Source organism: Artemia franciscana, chromosome 18 (assembly GCF_032884065.1).
Source record: "Artemia franciscana chromosome 18, ASM3288406v1, whole genome shotgun sequence".
In the NCBI taxonomy this organism is placed as follows: Eukaryota; Metazoa; Arthropoda; class Branchiopoda; order Anostraca; family Artemiidae; genus Artemia; species Artemia franciscana.
In genome coordinates, this window is record NC_088880.1 from 32619742 (window position 1) to 32639569 (window position 19828).

The following is a 19828-nucleotide window of genomic DNA, read 5'->3' on the forward strand; positions in this document are numbered from 1 at the left end:
GACATTGTTTTACGAGGCGAAATATTTTTCTTCTCCTATTTTTAGAGGTCTCCTAAGCCCGAAGACATTGGAATATGTTTTTAACCAGTTGGAAATACATTATTGGTTCTTTTTTCGTGTCAACTTTGTTTGGGAGGGGCAGCGTGAAAACCCAAGCCTTTTTTAGCAATACCTTCTTCTTCGCCCTAAGACTCGAGGTTGCAAGTTTTAAACTATTTTTGGGGAATAAAAGTTTTATTTCCTATTTTTGAACACCCTGACACCCAAACCTGTTACCAAAATTTTCTCTCGTTCATATTTCAGGAAAAATAAACATGATTATTAACGATAACTCATATCTTTTGGATCAAATATTTTATGGTAAGCATTTCAAGCAACTATAGGTAAAACTCAACCTTTTCAATAAAATAACGAAAACTGTAAATTTGTGTTCAGCAAATTGAAACAACAAAACATATTATATTCAAGTATTTTAATAATACATGTTCTAAGCGGGTTCACCTGCATTTATAGATATGGAATATCTTTCTTTCTTCTACATAGGATTGAAACTTTACTTTTGGTTAATTTCACAGTAAATAGCAAGTAGTCGAATAAAACAAAACACGAAATCGATACTGATGCAGAAAACATTTATAATTTTGGTTGAACTCAATGAAACGAAAAACACATTAAATACACTAATTTGAGCATATCAAGAAAACATGTTCTAAGTGGGTTCGCCTGCATTAATAGACATAGAATATCTTTTTTTTATTGTATATGTAGGATTGAAACTTACACTTTTGTTCAATTTCACAGTAAACAGCAAGTAGTCGAATGAAACAAGACACGAAATCAACATTGAAAATATACATAACACACTTATAATTTTGGCTGAACTCAATGAAACAACAGAACATATTAAACATACTAATTTGAGTAAATTAAAAAAAAAACATGTTCTAAGTGGGTTCGCCTGCATTAATAGATACAGAATATCTTTTTTTATATTGTATATATAGGATTAAACAGTAATAAATAGGATTTCACAGTAATCAGCAAGCAGTCGAATAAAACAAAACACGAAATCAAAATTGAAAATATACGCAACACACTTATAATTTTGGTTGAACTCAATGAAACAGCAAAACCTATTAAACATACTAATTCGAGTATATTAAATAATATGTTCTAATTAGGCTTGCCTGCATTAACAGACATAGAGCATCGTTTTTTGTTGTTTTTTTTTTTATGAGATTGAAACTTATACTCTTGGTTAATTTTACAGTAAACAGCAAGTTGTCAAATAAAACAAAACACGTAATCAAAATTGAAAATATACACAACACACTTATAATTTTGGTTGAACTCAATGAAACAGCAAAACCTATTAAACATACTAATTCGAGTATATTAAATAATATGTTCTAATTGGGCTCGCCTGCATTAACAGACATAGAACATCGTTTTTTTTTATTTTATATGGGATTGAAACTTATACTCTTGGTTAATTTTACAGTAAACAGCAAGTTGTCAAATAAAACAAAACACGAAATTAAAATTGAAAATATACACAACACACTTATAATTTTGGTTGAACTCAATGAAACAGCAAAACCTATTAAACATACTAATTCGTGTATATTAAATAATATGTTCTAATTGGGCTCGCCTGCATTAACAGACATAGAACATCGTTTTTTTATTTTATATGGGATTGAAACTTATACTCTTGGTTAATTTTACAGTAAAGAGCAAGTTGTCAAATAAAACAAAACACGAAATCCACACTGAGAATATACACAATAGACTTGTCCAACAAAGAGCTTTTCACTATAAGATAAATTGCAGTTTGAAGTGAAACTTTTCTCATATGTAAATATTATATTCGATCGGATAATTTTCGATTAGATACCAAATACCCTTCATTGCTAACAATCATAAGCTGAATGATAAAATTCTGTTTGATCCATCCCAAAAGTCTCAGCAAAAATCTCAGCTAAATTTAAAAAAGCAAATATTAAAGATTGTTTGCTAAAAATTTTGATTATTCACCATTGATGATGGAAATTTAAAATTTAAATTTAAATTATTTGATCTTCTTATTTGTGTGTTTGTTTTTGTGTCCCTGTGTCTGGGACGGCCTCCCACGCCCCTCCTGCCCGATATTTATATATTTACTTATCTTTTATGAGTTTTTTTTTCTATTTTGTGTGTCTTCTACCGTATTATATTTTGAAATCATTATTACGATGAGATGTTGATGTTTTTTCTTATGTTTTTGCACTGTCCCAGCCTTACGAGCTCTGCTCTCTGTTGGGGCATAATATTGTTTGTGTATTTTTTGAGTTGAATAAAGAAAAAGTTGAGTTGAGTTGAGATCGGTTTTTAGCATGTATGAATTCTCTGTCACGGTGAAAATCGTAAACAAAAGTGAATTGTCTCTTACAAATCCCACCCTTTAAAGATTTCTCTCCGGTATGAGTTCTTTGATGATTAGACAAAGTGAAGCTTGTAGTAAACGTTCCTTACATTTATCAAATTCGAAAGGTTTTTCTCCACAATGGGTTCTTTGATATTTACGAACACATTTAACAATAGAAATGTTTTTCCTCAGTGTGAGTTCTTACATGGTCAGATAGGGTGGATTTTGCACTGAATGCTTTCCCACATATAACACATTTGTATGGTTTTTCACCAGTGTGAGTTCTCTGATGTGTAGACAAATTGGAACTTGAAGTAAAATGTTTGTTACATTTATCACATGCGAAAGGCTTTTCTCCAGTATGACTTCGTCGATGAACAGATAGGTGGAATTTTTGATTGAATGTTTTGTCACATATGTCACATTCAAAAGGTTTCTCTCCAGTATGAGTTCTTCGATGTGTAGACAAATTAGAAATGGAAGTAAAACGTTTCTTACATAAATCACATTCGAAAGGTTTTTCTCCAGTATGACTTCTTCGATGAACAGATAAGTAGAATCTTTGACTGAACCTTTTATCACATATATTGCATTCGAAAGGCTTTTCTCCACTATGAGTCCTTTGATGGGCAGATAAAGTTGAATTTAATGTAAAACTTTTCTTACAAATATCACATTCGAAAGGTTTTTCTCCAGTATGAGTTCTTTGATGAGCTGAAAGGTTGTATTTTTTGCGGAATGTTTTCTCACATACATCACACTTGAAAATTTTTTCTTCAGTATGAAAATCCTTATGTTTTGCTACATGCTTGTCAGCAAATATAATAATGTTACTTGGTATCTCGTGTTGATAATTTAAATTAATTTCTTCTTTTATTCTTGTTAGACAAGGTGTGTTGGATGTTCTACATTCTTGTTTGGTGCTATCAATATCATATAACGTTGCAAAAGGGATAACTAAAATAATATAAAATTTACTCACAATAAATCAAACTGCTCTTAACAATTTTACTTTACACAACTAAATACACTTAATTTTATGACTTCTGTAGGATATTAGTTTTAATAGCAAATTCGAAACCTCATCCTAATTCCTGGGCGAATTCTTCATTCCTCTGATACAGGATTAAGAACCATAGTATTTTTTGTAATTGTTCTTTACGCTACTGGGCTTTAGTTCTAATTTTTTCAAAATGACTCGTGGAAATTAAGACTCATTAAATTTGACTGAAAATATCACCTTTAGTTCATCACCTTTTAGTTCATCCAAGTCAAAGCGAAGTGACGACTAAAACCCAGGTCTAGTCCTAACACTATTTTCACTGATTAATTTAAAAAACAACTTTTGTAAACTGAAAGTAAGGAGCAACATTAAAACGAACATAAATTATTACGTATATGAGGGGGGTTGCCCCCTCCTCAATACCTCGCTCTTTAAGCTGAAGTTTTTTAGTATTTAAAAAAAAAACGTCTTATTGTTCTAATTAAACGGCTCTTGTGTTTCAGGAGCCATTCTTAAAGAATTGGGACAAAATTCATACTCTAGCGTAAAGAGTGAGGTGTTGAGGAGGGGGAACTTCATATACGTAATAATTTCTGTTCGTTTTTAGTTTTAATGTTACTCCTTACTTTCAGTTGATAAAACTTATTTTTTCATTTAATTTATTATATTTTTTAAATGATGCCTGAAATCTGACCCCACCTCCACGGAGAAACCCCCTCACCATGGAAATATCCTCTAGACAATTCAGTGCCGGTGAAAATTTACAGTGGACAATTAATGCTAACTCGTTTTTTTAATTTAACTTATGATTGTATTTTTTAATAATACTGGGAAATCCAGCACAAGAAGAAATTCCCCCTAGAAATATCTCTATGCCTTCCCAATAACCAATGCTATATGTAAACAAAGGGTAAAGCTCATAATTTACCACGGGGACTGGGGGGATTAAGTCGTCCTCAAAGACATAGTTATTAGATTTTTTTCGACTATGGTGAACAAAATAGCTACCTCAAAATTTTGATCCGGTGACATTGGGAAAAAATTAGCTTAGGAGGGGGCCTAGTTTCCCTCCGTTTTTTGGTCGCTTAAAAAGGGCACTAGAGCTTTTAATGATCGTTCGAATGAGCCCTTTCGCGACATTATAGGACCACTGGGTCATTACGATCGCCCCTGGGAAAAAAAAACAAATAAACACGCATCCGTGATCTTTCTTCTGGCAAAAAAATATAAAATTCCACATTTTTGCAGATATAAACTTGAGAATCTACAGTAGGGTCCTCTGATAAGATGAATCTGACGGTGTGATTTTCCCTCTATGACTTAAGGGATCTTTCCCACTTTTTTCAAAAATAAGGCAAATTTTCTCAGGCTCATAACTTTTGATGAGCAGGACTAAACTTGATGAAACTTTTATATTTAAAATCAACATAAAATCCGATTCTTTTGATGTATCTGTTTGTATCAAAATTCCCATTTTTAGAGTTTCGGTTACTATTGAACCGTGTCACCCCTTACTTACAGTCCGTTGCCACGAACTGTTTGACTAATAGTGAGAATTCTACTTTTTTTAAGCGTATCACGGAGCCTATGCATGTTCAGCAAAGGCCAGTATTGATTTGGTCTTTGAACAGCGAGGACATAAACTGGATTTAACTCTGAATCTCATTGGATTGCGCAACTTGTGACATGAGTACAGTAAGAGATTAAGAAATATTATTATCTTTGAGCATTCAAAGAGTGTAGACGTAAAGCGGTATAACAAGACATTAATGTAACCCTAATTTGCAAGCAGGAGAGGGACAGTTCCCCCGCCGCAAGCGTCAACACTGGTGACCGCACAATATTTATTTCCATTTGTGAAAATCGTCAATTTTTTACGAGTTATTTGAATAAACCTTGGGTTTAATTCAGTGGCATTGGAATATAATTATAAAGGTGTACCGTGCGCCGCAATTCCCGTTCCACTGGGCCACCTTTCCAACGGTGATTATCACTTCTATCGTGGGCCTGCCCATATTGAAGAAAAGTGCTTGTTATTTTGTGTACGGAAGAGAGTAATGGAAGACTAATACTGTTCATTCTTCGCGGATTATAGCTGAAATTTTATAATGTCAGTAGTCACCTAGTCGTCCTTTGAGCAATTCAAGAAGCTGATCAATGAGAAGTTGGACAAAATCCTAACGGCACAAGCTCAAGTTTTTAGAAAGCTAGACTCAATTTCGGCAGAAATTAAAATTTTAAAGGATGAGGCTGTGTTGCGAGACCATAAAATTTTTGAGCTTGAGTTAGCCTTAGATGACCAAAAGACCCAATCAGATTCGTTGGAAAAGCGGCTGCTAGCCTTTGAAGTAAAAGAAAGAAAGCTTAATCTACTCATTCACGGGCTTCCCCAAGAAAAAGTGTCCAAAAAGATGGAAGTTTCAGTCTCAAACTTTATTAGAAACAAACTTAAAGTCACTGAACCTATCAATCTGATGAAATGCAATCGCATCACTCCTCGGTCGTCAAATGTTACTGATTCGCGTCAACGCGGTAACAAGTCTAAACAGCAAACGAAGCCTGTTTTGATCTCAGTCGGCTGTGAGAGAGAACTGCAGTTGATTATGTCAAAAGTCGGCAAACTCAAATCTAGTGGTATTGTTATATGTACGGATCTGCCACCCGTATTGAATTCTCGAAGAAGTGAATTGCTTGGGGTGGCGAAAGAAATGAAATCAAAAGGTGAAATCGTATCTTCCAGAGTGCGCCACAAAGGGACTGATGTTTAGCTTGAAACAAAAGTCCCTACCGCGTCTCCTTGGTCTCGTGTTTAATTAGTGTCCCTTTGTTTTAGTATCTTCAGTTAATTGCATTGGACGAGTAAAGTTTATTGTTTGCCTCCGCGCATTGTTTTCCATGTGCCCTATTCCGCTGTTTCTCGTTTTGTTTCAGTGTACTTTCTTTTCCTGTTTTCTTTTTTATCTATCTTTAAAAATGCAAAGTTCTTGTTCTGCTGCTTCTCCTTTTACAGCACCATTGTTTGGTATTGAGCGTTTGATCTTTTCGAATTTATGTCCATCACCAGAGGATCCGGTATGTTGCGCGCTTTTCACTATGTCTCATGCTTTTGGATACTATTTGGCAAGTCGTTTAAAAGCAAATTATTTTGTTAAGTAATTTTATTGATATGTCGGATAGACTGAAACGGTTTGAGAGATACTCTACTGAGTTGAGTAAAATATTAAATTCAATAAATATAGGTGAAGATCTAGCCCAAGACCCTCTTGTTGATAATTTACCCCATAACTGATATCTTTTACCTGAAGAAATTATTCCTGTTAACAATGGCCTTTTTAGACTTGCGAGTTGGAATTGTTGTGGGGTGCTTTCTAGCCTAGATTTTTTATCTACGTTCCTTCCTGGTAATGGGATAGGAGTTATGGGGCTTTGTGAGACTTTTTGAATGCAAATACCCTGAATGCGGCAAATATTCAAGGATACCAAATACTTCAGAAAAACAGATTGAATAATCAGAAAGGAGGACTTACATTCTACATCCATACTTCTTTGTATGTTGAAGAAAATAAAGATTTCGACTCTCTATATGAGGAAATGCTGTTCGAATTTCTGGTTATCGAACTCACTATAGCATCTGAAAAGGTTCTTTTATGCATGTTCTACTGCCCTCCTAGTTCTAGCACCAAGAAATATTTGGATATATTAGATAAATTTGCTAAGATGGTCAGTTCCAAGAAAAGAAAAATCATTCTCATGGGAGACTTTAACATTGACACTTCTCCAGTAAGTCATGAGTCAAGTACTTCTGCACTTTCGAGTACTCTGGCTACAGACTTCCTTACTACATCATTGGTTGCTGGCTTTGTTCCATCCTTCTGAATTCCAACTCGGGTTACAAATCAAAATACATCTATTATTGATAATCAACTTGTAAGTTTCCCTGTTGGGTCATGCAACGTAATACTTACGGATGTGTCTGATCGTTTTATTCTTATGAGCGAGTTTCTCCGGTATTCCGGTGAAAAGGGTCAAATAAAAATATCTAGAAGGATGGGTCAAGGTTCGGTTAAGCTATTAAATGCCAAGTTACTTTGTACTGATTGGTCGCAATGCTTAGAGTCAGATGATGTTGAATTTGTATCCAGGTCGTTAACTGAAACATTTCAGAATGCTTTAAATGAAACTTGCCCTCTTGTGAAGAAAAGGTGTAAAAAGTACCAGGTACCTGTAAAGCGATTGATAACAAGAGGCTTGCTTAAGAGTATTGAGGAAAAAATCGACTTTACGCTGAATACATAAATTCTCCCACATCAAATAATGAAACTACATTCAAATCTTATAAAAACATCTTACAAGACTGATAAGATGGGCGAAGAAGATTCATTTTGAGAAGCTATTTCTCGAAGCTGAAGGACAATAATTAACGAGTGTCTTAACAAAAGCAAAAGTCAAGGGCTTCCCGAATCAATGAATGTATCGGATGGATCAACAGTGAATGGTAAGCAACAGGTAGCCGAGGAAATGAACCAGTACTTTGCTAGGATTGGAGAGGCCACCGTAAACAATAATTCGAATGACTGCTTGGATGTGGAATCTGGATTTCGCGACTTTCTACCACATCCCGTCAATTCTTCCATATTTCTCTCTCTCGTGACTGAAGTGAAACTCAAGAATTTGGTAAAAATCATGAAGAACGGACATTCTGAAGGAACCGATTGCTCATCTACTTATCTACTGAAACAAACCATTGAATGCTATGCTCAAGTGCTGGTTCATCTATGCTTCAAACACGGATCTTTCCCTGAAGTGATGAAAACTGCTCGAGGTATTCCCCTACATAAAGGAGGAAACAAGCAACATCCATCAAATTATCGACCTATTTCCATTTTATCCGCTTTTAGCAAAGTTATTGAAAAGTGTATATATAACAGGTTGAGCAGTTTTTTGAAGAAAACAAATTTTTTCAGCCCATTTCAATTTGGATTCAGGTCTTCATACTCTACAGAACATGCAATATATTAAAGCTAACCCGCTTTTTGAATGATGCCATGGATAATGGTCTGCTACCTGCAACAATATTTGTTGACATAAAAAAAGCTTTCGACACTATTTATCATAAAGTTCTACTATCAAAGCTACATAATTGCGGTGTTAGAGGACAAGCGAGTCTCCTAATTGAATCTTACCTCAAGGACAGAAAACAATATTGGATGCCAATGGCTACATTTCAGATAAGGAAAATCTATCTAATGCTGTGGGGGTTCCTCAGGGGTCCATACTTGGACCACTATTATTTCTTATCTATGTAAACGATCTTCCTCTAAGCCTAACCTGCCATAGGACTGATATGGATCTCAGTTTACTGTTTGCTGATGATACAGCCAACTCTACCTGCGACATAGATCATCAATCTCTACAATCAAATCTCGAATTATCACTGAGAAAGATACTTCACTGGTTCAATTGTAACAAATTAGTTGTCAACACTTCAAAGACCCTTTTTATGTTTTTTTTTTTTTTTCAAGAACTTCTACTGCAGTACCAGCGTTACAAGAGGTTGAAGTCACATTTGGAGGTCGAGAAATAAAAATAAATCGAGTGCAAACAACTCGGTATCTTGGAGTCATTGTTGATCAGAATTTAAGCTGGAAAGCTCATATTACTAGCCTAAGGCTTAAGTTAGGAAGAAACGTAGGTGTAATGCATCGTTTTAAATTTTTCCTTCCTTTTTGTGCTTTAAAATCAATCTATTTTTCTCTTGTTCACTCGTATATTAATTATTGTTCCATTATTTATTTGAGTACGTTTCAGTCACATATTTCTCCTATTGTGAAGTTACAAAATAAAGCAATGAGAATCCTTAAGATGTTATTTTATTCCCCAGTTTTTCTTCCTGGTGAATCTCCAACTAAGAGTCTTTACAGTTATTTTAATATCATTCCGGTTAGACAAATTTTAGCTTTTCAATGTATACTTTTCTGTGTCCGTTATCTAAAGGATCTGCAACCAGATTGTTTTAAATCATTTTTTCCAGACCCTCCCTCAGTCCGACCATGTAATACTCGTTGTCCTTTAAGTAAGCTTCCTGTGCCTTTCATTGTCTCCGAACGGTCTAGATTTTCGCCTAAAAATGTTATTACAAATTATTGGAACACATATGAATCTTTTTTTGATCAGAGTCTATCGCTATCAACATTAAAAACTAAAGTCAAAGCTCTGCTAATTAGTAAGTATTAATTTGTGAGTAGCTCCCGGCCCTTCAATCGGATAAATATTTAGAATAATTTTAATAAATGTTTTTTGGCATTTGGCATTTTGGCATTTTTGGTGTGAGATAGAGTGAGAAGTGTGATGACGTCCTTTTCTTCTGGGTTTGTTTGTTTTTACTTTTTACTCTTAAAAACGGAACTAGAACTTTCATTTTCCGAACAAATGAACCCCCTCTGAAGTTTTTTCGAGTACCCCTTTCATAAGAACCATATATGGCCCCAGGGCATAATTTGCAACGCCAGTCCCCAGTCTCTGGATGGTTGCGTCAATCACATGGTTTTGTTATCTGATGTCCGAACTAATTTTAACAAAATGGATATCTTGAAATTTTTATCGGTTGGACTTACGGGAAAAAGAGGGCTGGGGGCGGCTTGCCCTCCTATATCTTTTGACTATTAAAAAGTGAACTATGACTTTCAATTTACTATGAAATGAGCCCCCTTCGAAGTTTACACGAGCATCCCTTCCATGGTAACCATATATCCCCCAGGACATAACTTACAACACCTGCTCCAGGCTCTGGGGGTTGTGTCGAATTCAAGAGTTTTTGTCATCTGATCTTTGAACTATTTTTGACAAAATGGATGTCTCAGAATGTTTATCAGGTGACCTTGAGGAAAAAGAAAGTAAGGGGGGCTAGTTGCCTTCCGATTTCTTTTGACTTTTAAAAATTGAACTAGAAATTTATGCCCTAGGGCATAAATTACAACGCCTGCCCCCCGGGTTTGGGAGGGGTTGTACCAACCCCGGATTTTTGGTTATCTGATGTTTTGAACTAATTTTAACAGAATGGTTATCTCAAAACTTTTATCAGAAGATTTTGAGAAAAAGGGCGTAGGGGGTTAGTTGCCCTCCGATATCTTTTGACTCTTAAAAACTGAAGTAGAAATGTCAACTTACTAGGAAATGAGCCTTCTCTGAAGGTTATACGGGCACCCCTTCCATAATAACCATACATCCCTCCAGGGCATAAGTTATATCGCCTGCACCCAGGCTCTGGGGGTGGTGCCGCCCTTGGAGTTTCTCTTATCTGATCTTGGAACTATTGCTAACAAAATTGCTATCTCAAAAGTTTAATTGAATGTGCTTGGGGGAAAGGGGGAGGGGGGGGCTAGTTGTCCTAAGATCTATTTCGACTCTTAAAAATGAACTAGACCTTTTAATTTCCTATGAATTAAGTCTTCTCAGAAGTTTATCAGAGCACCCCTTCTATAAGAACCATATATACTGCAAGGGTATAAATTGCAACGCCTGTCCCCAGGCCTTGAGGGTTGTATATACCCCTGAGTTTTTGTTAGCTAGGGTTTGAACTAGTTTTAACAGAATGGAAACCTCAAAACCTTTATAGGATGATTTTGGGGAAAAAAGGGCTTGGGGGGGGGCTAGTTGCCTTCCGATATCTTTCGACTCTCAAAAAGTGAACTATGACTCAATTTCCTATTAACTGACCCCCTCTGAAGTTTATACGAGCACTCCTTCCATAATAACCAAATACGCCCCTAGGGTATAACTTAAAACGCCTACACCTAGCTCTGGGGGTTGTGTTGACCTCAGAGTTTTTGTTATCTGATCTTTGAACTATTTTTGACAAAATGGCTATCTTAAAATTTTTATTGGGTTAGTTTGGTAAAAAAGGACGTTGGCAGCTAATTGCCCTCCAAATTCTTTAGATGATTGATTGTATATTTCAGTTTACAATCAAATGAGCCCCCTCTCCAGTTTATACAAGTACGCCTCCCTTAAGAATTATATATGCCCTAAGGGGACAACTTAAAACGCCAACCCCCAGGCTCTGGGGATTGTGTAAATCCCAGAATTTTGTTGTTCGTTGTTTGAAATAATTTTAACAGAATGGCCATCTTAAAACTTTTATCGGATGAGTTTGGGGGAGAAAGGCATAGGGGAGGGGCTACTTACCCTTTGATATTTTTGACTCTTAAAAAGTGAAGTAAAACTTACAGTTTATTATGAAATGAGTCTCCTCTAAAGTTTATACGAGCACCTCTTCCATAAGAACCATATACATCCCCTGGGAACAACTTTCAACGGCTGCCTCAGGGCTATTTGGGGTATAGCCGACCTCGTAGCTTTTGGTATGAGATTCTTGAACTTTTTCCAACAAAATGCCTATCTCAAAATTTTGCCAGCTGCATTTGGGGAAGAAAGGACGTGGGAGGCCTAGGGTAGTTGCCCTATGATCTGTTTCGACTCTTAAAAATGAACCAGAACTTTTAATTTCCTAGAAAATGAGCCTTCTCAAAAGTTTATCCAAGCACCCCTTCTATAAGAATGCCCCCAGGACACAACTTACAACACTTGTCCCCAGGCTCTGGGGAGTTGTGCCTACCCCGGATTTTTTGTTATGTGATTTGAACTAATTATAACAGAAAGGCTATGTCAAAACTTTTTTTGGATGGGTTTGAAAAAAAAGGCGTAGGGGGAGACTAGTTGCTCTCTGGCATCTTTTACTCTTAAATAGTGAATAGAACTTTCTATTTCCTACGAAATGAGCTCCCTCTGAAGTTTATACAAGACCCCTTTCATGACAACCAAATATTTCCCCAGGGCATAACTTACAACGCCTGCACCAGGCTCTGGGGAGTTGTGTCCACCTCATAATTTTTGTTATTTGGTCTTAGAACTATTTTTGACAAAATGGTTATCTCAAAAATTTTATCAGATGGGTTTGGGGGAAAAGGGCGTTGGGGGACTAGCTCCCCTCTCTTCGCTTTTGACTCTGAAAATGAGCACTAGAACTCCTAATTTTCAATGGAATGAGGCCCCTTCGAGGTCTATACGATTAACCCTTATATATGAATTGCCCCTTGAAAAAATATAATAATAAAACGTTGAAGCCTTCTTTACTATAGGCAACGCTATAACTAAGATTAAAATTTTTATCGGATGCACTTGGAGAAAAAACGAATTTCAATTTTGACTCCTAAAAGCATTATAACTTCTGATTTCTAATCGAATGAGCACCCTCCGAAGTTTTTACGACCATACCTTCCATATGAAGTGCCTCTGAAAAAAATGGAGCCTTGTGGTCTTGGTGTTGGTGGGGGCAGCCTATTACCATTAGATCATTTTTGACACTAAAGAAACTAGAAATTTCAGTTTCTAATCATTTTAGTTCCCTCTGAAGTTTATCGCCCACCTTGTCCGTAAAAGCCTTATATGCATCCGGGGCATTAGTTACAACCTTTTACCCGGGTTTCGGGGGGGGGGGTATAATGACCCCGAAGTTTTGTCATCTGGTCGTTGGACTATTTCAAATAAAACGACTATCTCAAAATTTTGATGGGATGCATTTGAGGGAATGAGGGTGGGTGAGGGGGTATATTCCGACCGATCACTTTTGATGAAGCTACCATTGATGTTTACACGAACACCCCTTACATAACACCTTGTCTGCCCCTTTGCAAAACTTAAAATACTTTCCCCGGGCGGTTTTGTTGAACTCCTCTGGGAGGTTTTGTTGACCCCTGAGTTTTTGTTATTTGATCTTTAACCTATTCTGAACAAAATAGCTATCACAAAGTTTTGACCAGATAAATTTGGGTAAAAATGGGCCTTGTGGGGGGTGGGGCTAGTTGCCCTCCGATCACTTTTGACTCTTAAAAAGGGCAAAAGAAATTTCGATTTAAAATCGAATGAGCCCCCTCCAAAGTGTGTACTACCATCATTTCCATAAGAACCACATTTGCCCCCGGGACATAATTTACAACACTTGCCCCCAGGTTCTGGTGGGCTGTGTTATCCCTGGAGTCTTTTTTATATTATCTTTGGTCTAGTTTGAACAAAATTGATATATAAAACTTCGATTGGACGCATTTGGGGAAAACAGGGTTGGCGAGAGGGGGGCTATTTGCCATCAAATCATTTTTGACTCTTAAAAAAGGAATTAGAACTTTCAATTTCTAATCATTTGAGTCCCCTCCGAGGTTTATACGACCACTTCTTCCATAAAAACTTTATTTACCCCCGGGGCATAAGTTACAACCCTTCCCCCGAGATCTGGGGGGTATGGGTATGCTTTTGTTATCTGATCGTTGGTCTATTTCAAACACACTGGCAATCTCAAAATTTTGATTGGATGAATTTGAGGAAAATAGGATGTGCTTGTGTCTGGAGGGAGTGTAGATCCCTATGATCCTTTTGACTCATAAAAAGGTAACTAGAACTTTCAATTTCCCATCAAATGAGCCAACTCTGAAGTTTATACGACCTCCCATTACATAAGAACCTTACATAACCTTGGGGCATAACTTAAAACACATGCCCCTGGACTCTGGGGGTTTGTGTCAACGCCAGAGTTTTTATTGTCTGATGTTTGAACTATTTTTAATAAAATTGCCATGTCAAAATTTTTATAGGATAAGTTTTTGCGGGAAAAGGGCATAAGTGGTTTAGTTACCATTCGATCTCTTTTGACTCTTTAAAAGTGAACTACAACTTTTAATTCCCAATCACATGAGCCCTCCCTTTAGTTTATACGAGCATACCTTCTATAGAAACGATACATGCCCCAGGACATAACTTACACTGCCTGTCCCTGGGCTCTGGGAGTTGTGTCAACCTTGAAGTTTTTCATCTGGTGTTTGAACTATTTTTAACAAAATGGCTATCTCAAAATTTTTATCGAAAATATTTAGGGAATAAGGACGTGGGGCTAGTTGCCCTTCGATCACTTTTGACTCTTAAAAAGGACACTAGAACTCCTATTTGTAATCAAATGAACCCCCTCTGAAGCTTATATGACGACCCCTTCCACATGAAGTGCCTCTGCGAAAAAATAACAATAATAAAACATTGGAGCCATATGGCTTTTACTATAGGCAACGCTATAGCATTGCTTCCGATTGCAAAATTTGTTCGCTTTAGGTCTCTTTCATCTATTGACAGGAATTAATGTTCGCATTACACTTCAATCATAATTTCACTTCAGTTTTTTTTCTAGAATGTATTTTAATATAGCTGTTTACTTTTTTTTAACTTCTTACGCAGAAAAAAAATTTTTATAATATTTTCAGTTCAATTTCAATTCTGTGGTTTGGTGTTGGTCAAGAAAGAAATGTATTAAATTGTTGTATTTTTGTTTTTCTTCTTAATAGACTCCTTAATTGACAACTTGCACGCTCACAGTGTAATTTGAATAGTCCAGTATTCCTCCGAATATTTCCTGTAATACGCTTAGCCATTCCGTAGATGCAGTAAGTTCCTTGGATTTGTTTCAACATAACTGCAACACGCCTAAATATGTTCAAGTTAATACCTATTCCCGCTCCTTATATAATGCGTCCATGCCATTGTGACAAACTAGATGCACTTCACCTTTTCTAAATTAATTTAATGGTAGTAGTAGTAGTCACAATCAGAGTAGTAGCAGATCTAGCAGTCGCAATAACCGTTACTAGTGCTTGTACTTGCAGATAGACAGAGTCGTAATTGGGAACGGTCGCAAGTGGTAAAGTTTTTTGACTTTGACTTCATTAAACAAGAAACGACATACATAAATCTTATACTAAAGGAGACAGGGAGGCAACTCGTTTTGTCTCCTTTAACAATAGAGAGAGAAAAAAGAAGAAGGAATTACACCTCAATAGCGGACACCTCACACGGAGTACATAAAAAAAAAGAGAGAGAGAGAGAGAGAGAGAAGAAGCGGAAAAAAAATCGACTCATAGACACGGATGGGACTTATAAACTAATTTATAAATAAATCACATTATATTCAGTCCCCACTACTATAGGCAGAAAGAACTATTTCTTTCAATTTCTTTTTGCGGTTAGAATTAGTCAAATTCTTAATTACTCACAATAAAAAATAGCCACAAACTCAAGTAGTTAAAGTTGCAGTGGCAGGTTATAGTAGTCACAGTAGTAGTAGTAGTAGTAGTCACAGTCAGAGTAGTAGCAGATCTAGCAGTCGCAATAACCGTTACTAGTGCTTGTACTTGCAGATAGACAGAGTCGTACTTGGGAACAGTCGCAAGTGGTAAAGTTGCAGTTAGAATTAGTGAAATTCGTAATTACTCACAATAAAAAATGGCTGCAGCGACAAACTTAAGTAGTTAAAGTTGCAGCGGCAGGTTATAGTAGCACCACCACCAAACAAAGCAGTAGTAGTATTAGTCTACTAACCTCGAAAATTGTAAACTTATTACTGACAGACGTTCCTGAGAAACTCTGATACATCTTTTTGACAACCTGTGCGCAAATAGTGCGTTTTGGCATGGGTTAAAGTCCAATGTCCTCAAAATTTTATCCCAGAATCCTTAGCCATTCCAAATCTGTTGAACAATTAACTTTTTTTTATAAATAACTGACGAAAATAAAGAGAAAAGCTGAAATTTATAACGGGCAAAACTACTGCTTCGCAGTTTATTCAGCACGTTTTTGAATAAAATTAAGAGCTCGTCGATGATTAGACAAAGTGAGGCTTTAAGTAAACGTTCCTTACATTTACCACATTCGAAAGGTTTTTTCGCCAGATTGAGTTCTTCGTTGTTTTCTAACACATTTAACAATAGAAAGAATTTTCTTCAGAATGAGTTCTTCTTTGTTTTCTAACAAATTTAACAATAGAAAGATTTTTCTCCAGAATGAGTTCTTCGTTGCTTTCTAACACACTTAATAATAGAAAGAGTTTCTCCAGTGTGAGTTGTTTCATGGTCAGATAGGGTAGATTTTGCGCTGAATGTTTTCCCATACATATCACATTTGCAAGGTTTTTCACCACTATGAGTTCTTCGATGTGTAGACAAATCGGAACTTGGAATAATTTTTTTTTACATTTATCACATTCGAAAGCTTCTTCTCCAGTATGACTTCTTCTAAGAAAAGATAAGTAGAATTTTTGGCTGAATGTTTTCCGACATACATCGCATTCGAAAGGCTTTTCTCGACTATGAGTTCTTTGGTGGGCAGACAAAGTTGAATTTAATATAAAACGTTTCTTACTAATATCACGTTCGAGAGATTTTTCTCCAGTATGAGTTCTTCGATGAGCTGAAGAGTTGTATTTTTGGCTGAACGTTTTTTCACTTGTATCGCGTTCGAAAGGCTTTTCTCCCCTATGAGTTCTTTGGTGGTCAGGCTAAGTTGAATTTAATATAAAACGTTTTTTACAGATATTAAATAAAAAAAACAAGTTTTTTCAACTGAAAGTAAGGAGTGACATCAAAACTTAAAACGCACAGAAATTACTTTGTATATGAAAGAGGCTGCTTCCTCATCAACGCCCCGCTCTTTACGCTAAAGTTTGACTCTTTCTCTCAATTCTTCTTTCTAAAACAGTAAAAAAACTTTAGCGTAAAGAGCGGGGCGTTGATGAGGAAGCAGCCTCTTTCATATACAAAGTAATTTCTGTGCGTTTTAAGTTTTGATGTCACTCCTTACTTTCAGTTGAAAAAACTTGTTTTTTTTATTTAATTTCTGAACGTTTTTGAATCAATGCATGTTTTGATTTTGGCTCTCCGCAGAGGAATGATCAAAACGAAATTTGCATATTTTTTTTTTGGCTCAATGGCTTTCTCATAATTTTGATCGAATGATTTTGAGAAAAAAAGAGCGGGGGACGAAGCCTAGTTGCCCCCCGATTTTTTGGTTAATTAAAAAGGCAACTAGAACTTTTAATTTTTTACGAATCTTTTTATTGGTAAAAGATTTACGTAACTTATAAATTAGCTTACGTAAAGAACTTTTGTATTCTCATGTTTTTATTACATATATGAGGGGATTCGCCCCATCGTCAGTACCTCGCTCTTTACACGAAAGCTTAAATTTTATCCCAATTCATTAAGAATGACCCCCTGAATCACAAAAGCCGTAGAATAAGTAGTTGAAATTACCGAAAATACTTTAGCGTAAAGAGCGAGGTATTAGAAGGAGGTGAGCCCCTCATATGGGTAATAATTTCTGTTTGTTTTAAGTTTTATTGCTGTTCCTTACTTCCAGCTGAAAAAGCTTTTTCAGTTTTATTTTTTAATTGTTTTTTTTTTAATAATGCTAGTAAATCCTGCTCTCCCTTCATGGAAATTTTCTTCTCCCATTACAAATTCTCGAAGGAAAGTTCCCCCAGCATATCCCCCTCTTCTCAACCCCTCGCCCAAACCAAAAAAATCCTCCTGAAAACGCCTGTATACTTCCCAATAACCATTACAATATGTAAGCACAGGTCAAAGTTTGTAACTTGTTGCCCCTCCCACGGGGACTGTGGGGGAGTAAGTCGTCCCCAAAGACATAGTTATAAGGTTTTTTGACTACGCTGAATAAAATGGCTATCTCAGAATTTTGATCCGTTGACTTTGGGAAAATAATTAGCGTGGGAGGGGGCCTAGGTGCCCTCCAATTTTTTTGGTCACTTAAAAAGGGCACTAGAACTTTTCATTTCCGTTAGAATGAGCCCTCTTGCAACATTCTAGGACAACTGGGTCGATACGATCACCCCTGGGGAAAAGAAAAAAAAAACAAAAAAACAAAAAAACAAAAAAACAAATAAACACGCATCCGTGATCTGCCTTCTGGCAAAAAATGCAAAATTCCACATTTTTGTAGATAGGAGCTCGAAACTTCTACAGTAGGGTTCTCTGATACGCTGAATCTGATGGTGTGATTTTCGTTAAGATTCTATGACTTTTAGGGGGCGTTTCCCCCTATTTTCTAAAATAACGCAAATTTTCTCAGGCTCGTAACTTTTGATGGGTAAGACTAAACTTGATGAAACTTATATATTTAAAACCAGCATTAAAATGCGATTCTTTTGATGTAGCTATTGGTATCAAAATTCCATTTTTTAGAGTTTTGGTTACTATTGAGCCGGGTCGCTCCTTACTACAGTTCGTTACCACGAACTGTTTGATCACATTCGAGAGATTTTTCTCCAGTATGAGTTCTCTGATGAGCTGTAGGGTTGTATTTTGGCTGATTGTTTTCTTATATATATCGCATTCAAAAGGCTTTTCTCCACTATGAGGTTTTTGGTGGGCAGACAAATTTGAATTTAATAGATATTCGAAAGGTTTTTCTCCAGTATGAGTTCTTCGATGAGCTGAAAGGTTGCATTTTGGCGGAATGTTTTCACACTTGAAAGATTTTTCTTCAGTATGAAAATCCTTATGCTTTGCTACATCCTTTTCAACAAACGTCCTGCTACATCCTTTTCATCCTTTGCTACATCCTGCTACATCTTTTACTACATCCTTTACTGCTACATCTTTTACTACATCCTTTACTACATCCTTTGCTACATCCTTTTCAACAAATACACTGTACTTGGTATCTCATGACGACAATTCAAATTCGTCTATTCTTTTGCTACATCCTTTTCAACAAATACACTGTACTTGGTATCTCATGACGACAATTCAAATTCGTCTATTCTTTTGCTACATCCTTTTCAACAAATACACCGTACTTGGTATCTCATGACGACAATTCAAATTCGTCTATTCTTTTGCTACATCCTTTTCAACAAATACACCGTACTTGGTATCTCATGACGACAATTCAAATTCGTCTATTCTTTTGCTACATCCTTTTCAACAAATACACCGTACTTGGTATCTCATGACGACAATTCAAATTCGTCTATTCTTTTGCTACATCCTTTTCAACAAATACACTGTACTTGGTATCTCATGACGACAATTCAAATTCGTCTATTCTTTTGCTACATCCTTTTCAACAAATACACCGTACTTGGTATCTCATGACGACAATTCAAATTCGTCTATTCTTTTGCTACATCCTTTTCAACAAATACACCGTACTTGGTATCTCATGACGACAATTCAAATTCGTCTATTCTTTTGCTACATCCTTTTCAACAAATACACCGTACTTGGTATCTCATGACGACAATTCAAATTCGTCTATTCTTTTGCTACATCCTTTTCAACAAATACACCGTACTTGGTATCTCATGACGACAATTCAAATTCGTCTATTCTTTTGCTACATCCTTTTCAACAAATACACTGTACTTGGTATCTCATGACGACAATTCAAATTCGTCTATTCTTTTGCTACATCCTTTTCAACAAATACACCGTACTTGGTATCTCATGACGACAATTCAAATTCGTCTATTCTTTTGCTACATCCTTTTCAACAAATACACCGTACTTGGTATCTCATGACGACAATTC

General features: G+C 36.1%; 1 protein-coding gene across 3 annotated transcripts in view; it reads right to left on the reverse strand.

Annotated features, from left to right (window-relative positions):
* Positions 1-33: 33 nt before the first annotated feature.
* The window catches only part of LOC136038884 (zinc finger protein 182-like), a 48832-nt gene continuing 29037 nt past the window's right edge, over positions 34-19828 (reverse strand). For all 3 annotated transcript variants that reach the window (XM_065722351.1, XM_065722352.1, XM_065722353.1), the window contains exon 4: positions 34-3364. In XM_065722351.1, the coding sequence (XP_065578423.1) occupies positions 2574-3364 (791 nt within the window). In that variant the 3' untranslated portion in view covers positions 34-2573. The remainder of the gene's footprint in view (positions 3365-19828) is intronic.